This window comes from Sparus aurata, chromosome 20, assembly GCF_900880675.1.
Source record: "Sparus aurata chromosome 20, fSpaAur1.1, whole genome shotgun sequence".
NCBI lineage: Eukaryota > Metazoa > Chordata > Actinopteri > Spariformes > Sparidae > Sparus > Sparus aurata.
Genome location: NC_044206.1, coordinates 18622797 through 18635995, shown reverse-complemented (window position 1 = coordinate 18635995; position 13199 = coordinate 18622797). Strand labels below are relative to the sequence as shown.

General features: G+C 43.6%; 1 protein-coding gene across 1 annotated transcript in view; it reads left to right on the top strand.

Moving 5' to 3' along the window:
- chst15 (carbohydrate sulfotransferase 15) overlaps positions 1 to 11605 on the top strand; it is a 40558-nt gene extending 28953 nt beyond the window's left edge. Inside the window, exons 4-8 of the mRNA XM_030401433.1 lie at positions 1825 to 1968; positions 5410 to 5566; positions 7464 to 7620; positions 9010 to 9157; positions 11046 to 11605. Of these exons, the coding sequence (XP_030257293.1) occupies positions 1825 to 1968; positions 5410 to 5566; positions 7464 to 7620; positions 9010 to 9157; positions 11046 to 11245 (806 nt within the window). The 3' untranslated portion in view covers positions 11246 to 11605. The remainder of the gene's footprint in view (positions 1 to 1824; positions 1969 to 5409; positions 5567 to 7463; positions 7621 to 9009; positions 9158 to 11045) is intronic.
- The last annotated feature ends 1594 nt before the right edge of the window (positions 11606 to 13199 follow it).

Genomic DNA, 13199 nt, shown 5'->3' with positions numbered 1-13199 from the left:
GCTTTGCCCGGGGCGATCTCGTCTAAAAACAACTTTAATAAAACGATTTTAATAATTTCACCCGGGGTTTCTGGCACTTGTGGAGGGAGCTCCATTGCAGGATTGGCCGCGATTTTTTCGAAAAATTTCATCCAAATTCCCGCCACAAATATCAAAGGAGGCTTAGCTGCGGCAGCCAAGGCGATCCTTTTGAAGTTCATCCAGTTGCTGACTATGCCCCTAATCCCTCTAAGACTCACAAAACCTAACTGGTGGATTGATCAGGCTGCATGCAATACTTATTTTAAATGTGTTGTGTTCACTTCGAGTTGATAATTATTTGAACCTCGTAAAGCTGCGGGGACGCGGATGAGTTGTTTGGCCCTTAATTTGCCTGCCTCCTGCTTGTGTTTTCCCACAGCCTGCGATGTTGCGTAGCAGCAAAACATGACGGTATCCCAAGGACAATCTGTAAAGGGTCCCCTCTCGGTTATTGTCCCCCTTCACTCCTCATCCTTTCATCTTTTGCTGCCACTTTCTCTCTCCACATCCCTTCTGGTGTTGCACTTAAAGCCATGCTCTGGTAATCAGCACTATTTTTTCCTTCCTTCTCTTAAGACATCCTTTGAGAACACTCTGAATTCAAATGGTCTTGTTTTGTATTTATTCATTTCTTTCCCCCACCCTCAAGGCTCCGCTCATCCGACGCATTGAAAAAGGTGATTTGATGCGATCCGCGCCACATAACTTTCTTAGAGGGAGGGCGGTTTTGAATCTTTATCAGATGCCGTCTGCAGAATACAGTAAAAACCCATCGTGAAACTATTTGGAAATTGCGTGACGCTTCATTCATATCAAAAAAGCAAGAGGGTTGGAAAGAAAAGCAGGCAAAGGCCAGCGTCATCACACCTCATACAAGTGTAACCGTTGTGGATTAATAATGATGCCGGCTGGCTTGTTTGGCGGCTTTAACCAGAGTTTTTCTAATCATGTTTTCACGCTAACTAGAGTGAGGTGTTTTTTACTGCGACACCATCAAAGCATCACTGAGAGGAACAGACGCCCGAGCTACCTCATTATCCTCATGCAGCATGGATACTCCTAAGTCCTACCCCTGAATCTCCACAATTGCCGAGTAAATTGTAATTTCACCGCAGACCGCAGCAGCTCGGATGGAGAACACATTTGCTGGCGCTGCATTTAAAAGCATTAACTCGACATTGGCCCCGAACTGGAAAAGCCTGGAAAATGAGCAGGGGGACAGTATTCCCTGCTGAATTTGGATTGGACCTGAACTCGGATTTTATTAGGTCACCCCTCAGTCAGGGCAACACAGAAGCCCTAATGACCTGCTTTATAAGTGTGATCACAGAAACACATGGAGGGGAGAGGGCGGGCAGGAACACAAACATGTTTGATGGATACATTCCCATCCCACCCAAACCATAATCTGAAAATGTGAAGCCTCATAAAGACAAACACAGCCTGTCTCTATGGACTGAGCCACCGTGACATTGCACCAACACCAACTGTCGCTTTTGGGTAGACGACTAGAGGCTGATCTGCATCGCCAGCTTATTTATGTTGTCACTTTCAGCCATAACCTTAATCCTTAAAGAAATATACGTAAACTTATGAGGTAAACCAGGTGGCCTTGCTTGTTTTATGGCCCGTCTTCATGTGTTAGCATCTTTGACAATCTCTGAGCCATCCAAGGAATAATGGAAATCTGTTCAATAGTTTTTGGTACTTATAAACAAACATTGTGATGGTGCTGTTACCACCAAATTGCAAGTCAACATGCCCTAGAGTTGTATCACAATCCCTGTCTTCTCTCTTCACCAGGTATCATCCGTCTGAGCGAGGGCTTCCACAGTCGATACCCAGTGGAAGACTACCTGGACTTGTTTGATCAGGCAGCTTACCAGATCCAGGGCAACCTCACAGCAAACGCCAGTGGAAGCCCCAACCAACCGAACATCATCATAGGTAAGTCAGTTCGCAGTGGCAGTAAACACTGTAAGGTTAAAATGTAAACGCTTTGGAACTAATTCATCAGTCATAAATCCGAGATGTTAAGGGCAAGCGAAAGTAAGGCATGCACTGGTCCAAGCCACATTTACGATAGTGAGCTGCAATAACTGGTGATAAAAACTTAACGCGTCACTATTCGTGGTGTCTTTAAAGGCTCTCGTATTCCCCGTCTTGAAAAAGAACCACTTATCCAATTTGACACTTTCCATCTCAGCTGTAGTTTATTAGGGGTTTACTGAAGGCTGAGACTGAGTCTCCGCAATCCCCCTCGGTTTACTTGCCGACTACTGCTCAATTCTTGGATGCTTGTTTGAAATTACTCAAGCCTACACCAAAAAAAAAGGTTCCGTCCCCAGACATTTATTATTAGTTTCTGACTCTGGGAAATTGAGAAGAACATTAAAATCCCCCCTTCTGTATCACTGAACTGTCTCGAAACACACATTTAGTCCCTTTGATAACTAATATTTTTACATGAAACTGTTTGGAGGTTGTGATATCTTTGTTCTTGGGAAGTTAACAGAGGAGTCGTGCTTGTTGTTTGTCTGTGCGCAGCCTTTAAATGGTGGTGACGCTGCTTTTTGTTGCACTCATATGGTAGGAATTTATTATAATGTGTTGGCAACCGAGGCGTATTTAATGGACTGATATATTGGCTCAATAAAGCAGATTAAATATCCATTGTTTCGACCGTATTTTTTCAACTGAAGCCTACTATTGTTGCAGCATTCTTTAGGAAGGCCACCTGTTACACCGCTGTACTTTGGCCACCAGTCGGCCCTTGTCAGTGGCTTTTTGGCCAACTAAGCATGTTGAATCTCTCACTCTGATTGTGCATGAAAAGGGAAAGCCCCGTGATTTCATCCATTTCAGCCAGGGCACAGGGGAAGTGAAACAGTTGACCATTGTCGCATCTAGTTGCTTCCTCATGGTTTGGCGAAGTATCTCTGTAGTTCAACAAGATAGACAGATAGACACCTAAATCATATCAATAATTTGAATTAAGTAAAATAAGTTGCATCAGATTCAGTAGCTGAACCTGTTCAAAGTGTCAGATACATATTGAATTAACATTTAGGTGAATATAAGATTGAAGTCGGACCAAGAAGTGGTAGACACCCAATATTAAAAAGGACAAAACACTTTAAATGGGAGATCTTTACTCCAGTGCCTGAGGGAAATGTAATAAAGACAAGCTGAGACTCCATCAGCTCCCTTTTACATTTTTTATAAACCAACCACTGCCTAACACAGACCTTTGTCCAACGCCAATCCAACCCTGAGCCAGTTTTTAATTCCATTTATAATATAAACCCCATTATTAAAATTAACTGTAGGCCTAACCCAGATGTGAAATATCAAACACACATTTTCACATTGTGCAAGCAAATCAGAGCACATTGTGAAAGTCCTTTGAGTGGCACACTGTGACAGGAAGTTGCTCATCAGCCTATGTCTATTCTAATAAATCACTACTCATCTATTACAGAGGATCTAAATCTAAAGAATGATGTGGAAGGGAGAGGCTGAGATCTTCACACAAATGATGATTGCCATCTTCTAATAAGATCTCCTGGCAGTTTCAGTTTCAGCACAAACATTTCCTGCCCGGTGTAATCTCCACTTCCTGTTCTGTCAGTGTCACATCATGTCAAAGGGACACCTCCTGCCTCTGCTGCATCATATTAGTTGCTCCTGTCACAGGTCGGAGCTGTGGTCTGTGTGTGGGACATTTGGTTTGACAGCGCTCTGTGTGCCCCCATCAGGCTGAAGCCAACAGCGCTTGGCTGTGGGTGACTTGACACTTGCCTGAAACTTCACTTGCAATCTCGCCTCCAATGTAACAAAGCTGCTATCAACTCAGCAGGTAGCGAGGCAGCTCCTCCCAGGCAGCCGCTCTCTCTCCAGCGAGTGACTGTGATTTTTTAAGAGAGCCTGTGACTCGGCCCTAAAGAGAGTCTGTAACAGCTTAATAATACTGGACTTCCTTCTGCTTCACTTAGCCACTTCACTGAAGTGCCACAGAGAAAGGGATCGTTGTTCTTTTTTAGAAGCAGGACGGCGATAATATCCACAGTGGGGTGGAGAAGTCTTACAAACCTCCATCCTCTATCTGCATATCCTGCTCCCAGTGCCTCTGCCCCCATCTGTCTCTGTCTTTTCCCGCCGTCCAAACACGGATCTCAAAGAGCTGCTCAGCTGTGACGGAAAAAAAAACCCGATTTAAGTTTTCAACAATAGCCTTTTCACACTGGACTGAGTTGCTGCATTGAGCGCAGCTTAGCATGCCGCCCTGTTTTGTTTCCCTCTTTAAATAAATAATCCTTGTAAGAGGGGGCGAGTGTGCCAAAGAACCTCTCAGTATTCACACCATGCCCTGGGAGAGCCCAGCAAGGTGCAGGCCTGTGGCCAGGATCTCGGTCTTCTGACTCTCGTCAACCGCCGGCCAACACCAGAGGCACGCCGATCTGGCTCCGCCATTTGTTTGCCCTATTACGGCCTCTCCCCACAGAGCAAAATAAGCTCTTTTAATGGACACGGACACCCTTAAATAGACTTGATCACAGTGTGTGTCATTTTAGGCATAACAGCATTAGCAAGCGATCCTGTTTCACCCTCACCGTTGTCACCACGGAAAATAGGTCCTGGCTATCATCCCTTTCCTCGGGAGGAAGGGAGGCAGATAAGGCCCATGTTGTGTTCCCTCCAAATACATCACAGCTTCCCTCCTCAGATAAGATAATGAAGGCACAGACAGCCTAATGAATCCTGGATATCATTTCTCAGCTCCGCCTGATAAAGTTTCAGCTGCCAAATTGTTTGAGAAACCACATCCTCTGACTTGTTATGAGCACAGGCGCTATCACAGCGTGGATTGCAGTCATTCTACAATTCTGCTCGCAGCTGGAGAAGTAATTACTGTCATCTTTACTTCTTGTTTGTGCACTTGCTTCAGAAAGCTTTTATTTTGCTGACTTGTTGCATGCTGGGTCTGTTAGTTTGTCTGAAGCCTGTCGATGACTTGCCGTGTCTGCAGAGGAACCTAACCGGGGAATTTATCTTTACATTGATAACAGCCGATCAATTCATTAAATCGATTGAAATGAAATTAGTTGCCAACTATTTTGATATTTTGGTCACCTGATCAATGTCTTGACTTTTTTGTTTCCGTTGTAGTAAAAGCCAATCTGCGGCTTTGAAAATATCTCTGGTGAAATTCCCTGAAAACCCCAAAAACAATGACCCTTGCATTCATTCAACCACACACGCCAAAAGCGACACCAAAGAGTGAAAAAAACTGTTTTGCTTTGTCCCGGCCCGATTGCATAATTGTATGTGTACAGCGGTCTGTGTGCATGTTTTTGGTTTAAACCGCTGTGGGTGTGTTTTTTGCAGGAGAAGCCAGCGCGTCCACCATGTGGGATAACAACGCCTGGGTGTATTTCTATGACAACACCACAGAGGGAGAGCCTCCCTTCCTCATCCAGGACTTCGTCCACGCCCTGCAGCCCGACGCCCGCTTCATCGTCATGCTCAGGGACCCGGTAGAAAGGTGGGAGGGATCTCTTTTTCATCGCCTCCCACTGCATATCTGCACTGAAAATGCCAGCGGTGATGCAGATACAGTTCTGACACGCACGCCACCGCCTCTGTGCCTCTATCATAGCTGTTTACACTGCGCACACACAGACAGATACTTTCCCTGTTTACAGGAAACAAAGGAGCTGTCGTCACGGGAGATGTGTTGACTTTTTACTCAGTCTGGCTGTCAAATAAGTTTCATTATGACACCTTTATCAGAGGTGTGACAGCTGAATGCTAAAGCGGGAGTGCTTTATGCTTTACTTCACCTCAGAGAATGTCTGAATCTGGGTAACTGCTGCTGCTACACATTTGAAATGTTCCACCGAAATGTATTTCCTATGTGACTCCATCCATATTCGCAGTCTTATTAAACTATTCTTTAATATTATGCGGAATTCTGTTCAAATGCCTCATAAGCTGTATTTTTTAATATCTACTTTTTCAAATATTGTTCACTCAGCTTATGGAAAGTGATCCCAGGGAGAACACCCAATCCCACATGTACATTGGTGTCACCGTTCAGTCTCGCGGTCTCTCAATTCATCCATAAATCCCAGTCTGTAAACATCCATATTGTTGCAATATCTATCCTCTCCTCCAAACAACGATGACTACTCATTTCTGTTTATTAAAGTTCTCTATCCATTATTACTTTTGCTTTGCCCGTCGATCCCTCCAGCCTTACCCACATACACACACAGCTCCTCGACTACATTGCTTGTAGTTTGTTTTTTCTTGATAAGGATGTCTGACTGTCTGGCTGTATTAGTTCTTTTAGTTCGATATTCATTCAGGTACACTGTTGTGGCCTGGCTCAGTATTTTCAGTTTTGAATTGTCTGGCCACGAAGAGGAGAACAATAACTCTTACTGTCCTTTCAAGAAAGTGTATATAAAGTCGAGGTGGCATAGGTTTGTATATGTAAAACAGCCCCGAGGGTGGGTGTTTAGTATTCCCAAACCCTAGCCGTCCAAAAAATTTCCTCTTGGACCGAAAGCCAATTTGTCTGACTGCCTGTTAGTCCAAAAACGAATGCCAGTCAAAGCCCATTGTTCTGAATATACATCAGCCCTTTCTCTGACCCTTACACTAACCTTTTTATATCAATGGTCAAACCATGACCCTTCCCAAAACCTAATCAGGTAGTTCTGGTGCCTAAACATACCCAAACTTTCACATTTCTATATCACAATGTCAACCGCATGCTTGTTGTTATCATGATGCCTCAACTGGTCGCCTCAAGGTCAACTGACTGTACCAATACAGCTAAGGACACCTCACATCATCCATTAATGTGATGTAACACAGTAAGATACGAAGGACAAAAAAACTCCAGGAAGACTGGAGAACAACATTGCAGAACAACCGGCCTAGGGAGGATTAGGCTTTTGTTTTTGAGGCATCACACACTGTTTGACAAATTTGTGGTCCAATGGGACATTTTTTGGACTACCTGGGTGTTGGAATGACGGGCTGTTGGAACAATGGGCAGTCCCCTCAGGCCTCATGTCTGCTTTTGATTGAATCATCCCTACATTGCTCTATATCGTTACATCAATCCAGATCGGAAATTTTTCTCTGCTTCTTCTTGATAAGACTTCATGTACCTGCTCTGTTAGTCTAAGCACATGTGATTATTGGTTAACCACAAGCTGAGTGTTATCTGACAGTCACGAATTGTTGTCTACAAACCACAGTGACTGGTGCTTGTGTTGCTGCACGACAGATCATTTTAATGCGAGACAAAATATGAGTGACAATCCGAGCATCTGTACCCTGTCATATGTCGCCTGATACAAAAATGAAATTTCAGTGTTTACCTCCTGTTCAAATCTGTTCATAGATCCTCTCTGTTTGTCTTTCAGGCTCTACTCCGACTACCTTTACTTCGGTATTGCCAATAAGTCTGCGGAGGATTTCCACGAGAAGGTGTCGGAGTCGCTGCAGTTATTCGAGGGGTGCCTTACGGAGTACACAATGCGCTCCTGTGTGTACAACACTACTGTCAACAACGCCATGCCAGTGAGTGTACCCCTCCGTCGAGCTTTTGTCTCGAACAGCCCCGCGGATCAGCGGACTTTAGCGACCAGTAAATTAACTGGTGGGAAGACCGAAAGAGAAAAGGAGTGAGAAAGAACAGATGGAGTGAAATCCACACTTCATTAGCACATGCTATAGCGTGCAGGACGGACTTAATGAAAGGGATTGGCAAGACTGTTGAACCACCAAGCAGGGCAGCCTCTAGAGCCTCTTTGTACTTGAAGACCTAGTTTACCAGTGGTGTGAACTTCCTTCTTACTCACAAAACAGACCAAGTCTTAGTGTCAGCCGGTGCAGGGCCCCAGTGTTGGGCCCCAATCCAGCTTTTCCCACAGTGCCCTAGGGCCTGCCTGGCTGACAGGGGGAGGAGGAGAGTGGCCCGTCCTCTTTTGGCTCCCCCTCCAGGCTGCCTTATATTCAAAAGGTCCTCGACTCCAACTGCCAGGGACAAGCTTTATGGCCCTGTGGGAGCATGCACACTGTGTGCCGCTGGCCTAATTGTCCGTCCCCTAATATCTCGTCAGAGTTATTAGACCATGTGAAAAGCATTACAGCTGTCCTTACAGCGGTCCCTCATGCCTGTGGCTCCTCGATAAAAGTTTCACAGCTCTGATTAGACTCGAGGGAGAAAAGACGAATAAACACCAGCATGAGAACACGACTGGCCTTCGCCGTGTGCTCCAAATTGATTTAACAAAGGAAGAGTCGCTGGCCCGGCTTGTAATCATTTATTCTGAATGGCCTTCCATTTTTGCTGAAGAGGCAAAGGGACACATAGAAAGTTCCTCTCCCAGTAACAAGGCGTTTTGTTTACGCCCCACAGTTCTGCGATGAACTGTCACGTGGGAATCAAAAAATCCATTTCATCAACAATTATGCCTCCTCAAAAATGCTCTGGTGAAATCTCACAAAAGATCAGTCAGTGATTTCTTTTTTTGAGGGAAAAGAAAGATGGCCATTACGAGATCCCAGAGCCCAGGATGACATATTCAAAAAGCTTTCTTTGTCTGACAGTCCAACATGTGAACAATCAGTTTAAAGTCCCCACTTTGATGGATCATAATAATGGGTTGAAACCAAGTAACAACATTGTTTAGGGGTAGAAGTGACTGTTTCATCCAGTGGCAGGTGGCGATGAAGGTCTCTCAGATCCACTCCTGATTTTGCCTAGCATTACCCAGGCTGAATGCAAGGGGAAGATGAAGGGAAGGGAAGTGGAATTCCCTCCCTCCTCCCCTCCCACCTTCCCCTTGTTCATTACTTTAAAGAAGTTTAACCATGCATACAGTATCGTGTCCTTCCGCCGAGGGAGGACATTTCTTGGCAATAGCTCAGTTATCTCTCATTGATTCTCCCGCTTTGTGTCCCCAGGTCAGATTGCAAGTTGGCGTGTACATTGTGTACTTAATGGACTGGCTGACCGTCTTCAGCAGGGAGCAGATTCTGGTCCTGAGGTTGGAAGACCATGCCTCTAACAGGAAATACACAATGCACAAAGTCTTTGATTTCCTCAACCTGGGTGAGTAAAAGAAACACATCCTAAACGTGGCCTTGTCTGTAATCACTCACCACCGGGGACTCTGATCAATACTAACTACATCGCTGAAGGCAATTAGTATGTGCAGTGTTAAATGTTTGTCACTGGCTGTGATTGTTAGCAGTGAGGATGGCAGGACGCAATTAAAACAAGTCAATATCAGCTGTTGTCATGATAATAAATGGCGAGTATGATGCTGATGCTGTACCAAGAGCTCGACTTATTGTCAAGAACTGATGTCTAGTTGTAAACCTTTTCACACAGTGAGAGATTTGAATAGAGCTGAAACAATTAATGGATTAGTTGTCAACTATTCAACGAATCGGCAACCAATTTGGTTGAATTTGCAAATTCATCTGTTATTATTTTCCAGTTTCGTCACTCCTCTATGACAATAAACTAAATCTCTTCGTCATCTTGCGCTTTGAGATACACCGATCAACATTTTTCAACATTTTCTGACATTGTTTTGGCCAAACAACATATTGATTAATCAAAAGAATAACTGACAGGTTGATTGACAGATTTGAGACATTGAAAAAGAAAGTCAGATCAGCCAAAAACATTGTGTTGGCCAAAGTCAATACACAAACAATCTCACTCCCATTTGACAAACAGGCTCGGTAGGTGTGCAGCTGCTTTGTATCCTGTTTCTATTTAGTTTCTATATACAGCTGAAAGACAGAACCGGGTCCCACAGGGCTCTTCACTATGGCGAAAAAGTTGATTGCGATAATTTTTTTCCCGTAGAGTATCCTGATGATGATTTAGTTTTGAGGAAAGGTATTTTAATCAGCATAGAAAACCCTTTATTGATTGATTTTTCATCACTGAATAAAATGAGTAAACAAACTGTCCCCACAGGACGACAAAGTCTCATCCACTTTTTTTAACTTGATTATATTTCCGGCACCTTTCTAAGCAGCCAACTTCCGAGCTTCGATTTGTTTCCTGGGGACTTTATTCTCCTCTGACAACCGCTTTTTTATTCACTTATGGAAATGTATTTAAATAAATGAATACATTTCTGAGTTTGTATTAATATTACCTTAATATTGTAAATATAACCTTGAGTCTGAATTCCTACATAGTGCACCATACGTAAAATGCATTTAACTGCAAACATGGCTTGGTTTAAAGTATACTGAACAACATCTACTATAAATGTAAACAATTAGATTCTAAAACAAGCTATATCTGCCTTAACCAATGTTACAGTTCCAGGTGATAGAAAACGCTTGTTTTATTACTTGTCTTGGCCTGTACGACCGACGACACCATATATCCGCATCCCTCCTCAATCTGTGAAGGTCTTCATGTAGAGTTCAAAATAAAAAGCAAGAGCTGATGATGGTTTTCTGCTTCTCAACAAAGAGGGGTTCATGTACTTGCATAGAAAACTCTCTTGACTTTAAAGTGCCTAAATCGTGCACTTAGAAAAAGAAATTTCCTTGAGATATAGTTCTGAACCTCCTCACACCCTCACCGCTTTATGCCGACCTACGCTTGCAATATAAAGTAGATTTCGTCTACTAACAGGCCAGTGTTTATTATGTGCAACACTCAATACAGTTTTGCCCCATAGTCCCTGAACCCCCTTTGCTTCTGTCTCACCGGTTCATCCTACAGTTTAATTGCCTCCAAAGCTCAGACGTGACTCTTCAAAGAGCCGCCACCATCAGCCGAGGTGCGATTACCTCCCAGAGAGTCAAATCTTCTGCTCAGAGCGCTGCAGATACACACTGACATTTCATTTCAGTCCCTTTTTTTTAATGTTTTGTTCCATTTATTTAGTGTTGCGGCAAAATCTGAAGTGACCCAGAAAGAAGGGGGATGTTAAAAAGGGTGTTTGTGTGTGTTTTTTTTACAGGGCCGCTGACAAAAGAGAAAGAGTCGGAGATCACGAGGAGCCCGGCGTCAAACACGAGGAGGCCGGCTGACAAAAACCTTGGGCCCATGCTGCCCATCACTAAGGAGATCCTGCGGGATTTCTACACGCCGTTTAACGAGAAACTGGCCAAAGTGCTGCGGAATGACTCCTTCCTCTGGGAGAACAGCTCCAGACTCTGAACGTCCCACCTCCTCCTTTTACTTCAGTTGAAAAAAAAAAAAAAAAAAAAAAGGAAACCACTGATGCGTCAGCCAGCTCCTTTCGTTTGAGCTTCATCTCTCTCAAGTGCCCATGGAAATCAATGTCTTTTTTTTTTTTTTTTTTTTAAATCTAAATTATTTTTTAAGTTATAAAAGCAGAGATGAATCAAAGATAGAAAAATAGCACAAGGGGAGTGTGGTGGTTTTGTGGTGTGTGTGTGTGTGTTTGAGAAAGAGAGCGTGAGTGAATACATGAGAGAAAGAGATGTCGGCAGGTCTTGATTGTTTTTTTCTTTGTGTGTGTGTACAGGTGTACAAAATTAAAATAGTGAATTCAAAGATGTTAAAGAAAAGTCTGGTGCTGTCTTTTTTTCTTTTTTTTTTTTTTTTAAAGGTTGGTTCGATTTAATTAAAAAGATAGCCCCGACTGTCGGAACAGAGAGGATGAGACCTACTGTAATAGTTTCGTCCTCTTTTGTCCCACACTGCTGGAATATATCCAAACAGATAAAAAAAGGGGACCGTACCTCCTGTCTTGATCATAATCTAGAGTTTTTATAGTGCTAGAAGAAACGGCTGAATTGAGTCGTCTGCGATCAGAGCGTTGGGGTTTAGTTAAACTACACCGCCATCTACTGGACACTACGTATAGTTGCAGTCTTGAAACAGGCCTCACCCAACAGTAATGCTCCTGATACCAGCAGTGATGGACCAAAGACATCAAATGGAATAACTGCTGCCTTCAAATGCAAACATCAGACAGCGATGTCCCGTAATCTGATATTAAAACGAGTTTAAAAGGAAATCTGAATGCAAATATTTTCAGTCAGTCAGCTGTAAAAGCAGCCGTGTAATTACTCTGATCAGGCCGTCATTATGATTTTCCTCTGCTTCCTGTTGAAAGGTTGTCACAAACACTGAATAATTACCAATTAGAAGGGGAAAGCCAAATTAAAACACTTGTTAGATCGGAGGCTGTTAAATCCGGCAAATTAATTTGGCAACTGAAACAAAGGCTTCTGAGCTCGTTCGACAGAAAAAAAAAAGAAGAAAAAAAAAGAAGCGCAGCCAGCCAGGGGTGAAAGATAACAATGAACAAAGCAGCAATTACATGTGTTTTAAAACCCCGTCAAGCCCCGCTGAACAATTCGTATTAAGAGAATATGATAAACTGACACACTGAAATTACTGATAAAGTCTGGAACATACCACTTCTCCACAGCAGAGGGCAGAAGGAGCCAACCAATATACCGCACAGTTACAACTTGAGGCACTTAGGGTTGCAGCAACTGGAGCGTCGACAACATCCAGATTATTTAGTAAGCTTTAAAAACACAAAAAATGTGCCTCAGTTGAAACAAGAACAAGGAGAGAACAAAACTCATCCTGTCAGTAGTCGTGTCTCTCGGTTTTCTGGCAGCGTCACATCAAGACAAACTGACCCAAATACCACTGCAAAACCTCCTTTCATAATTAAGATGACAACCTGCCATCACACAGATTTATTGAGCAACAGGAGATCCCGTTGTTCCAGTCGAGCTCTCCAAAAGGGGAACGCAGCTCTTTTGACTGTACAATGTCGGTAACGCCAGAAGCTTTGTCGACGACTTCCTGCCTCCGAAATCAAAGACAATCTGACTTGGGGAAACAAAAACAGGGACTGCAAATCATTTGCATATTGTGTCTGGAGTTGGATGGCTGAACAGGGCCTGCTTCAATCAGAGCTCTCAACCAAGCTCAATTTTCATGGAATGTACAAATATTGCCTCTCGTCCTCGTCTGCGCTGTATCATGAGCACAATCGCTGACAGGAAACTGGACGACCGCTGCCGCTGAGAGAGAACCCCGCAGTTTTGTATTTCTTTGCATTTCAGCATGTGATGAGTCCTGGCCTCGGTATATCCCAAAAATATACAACTTCTCGTCATGGGAA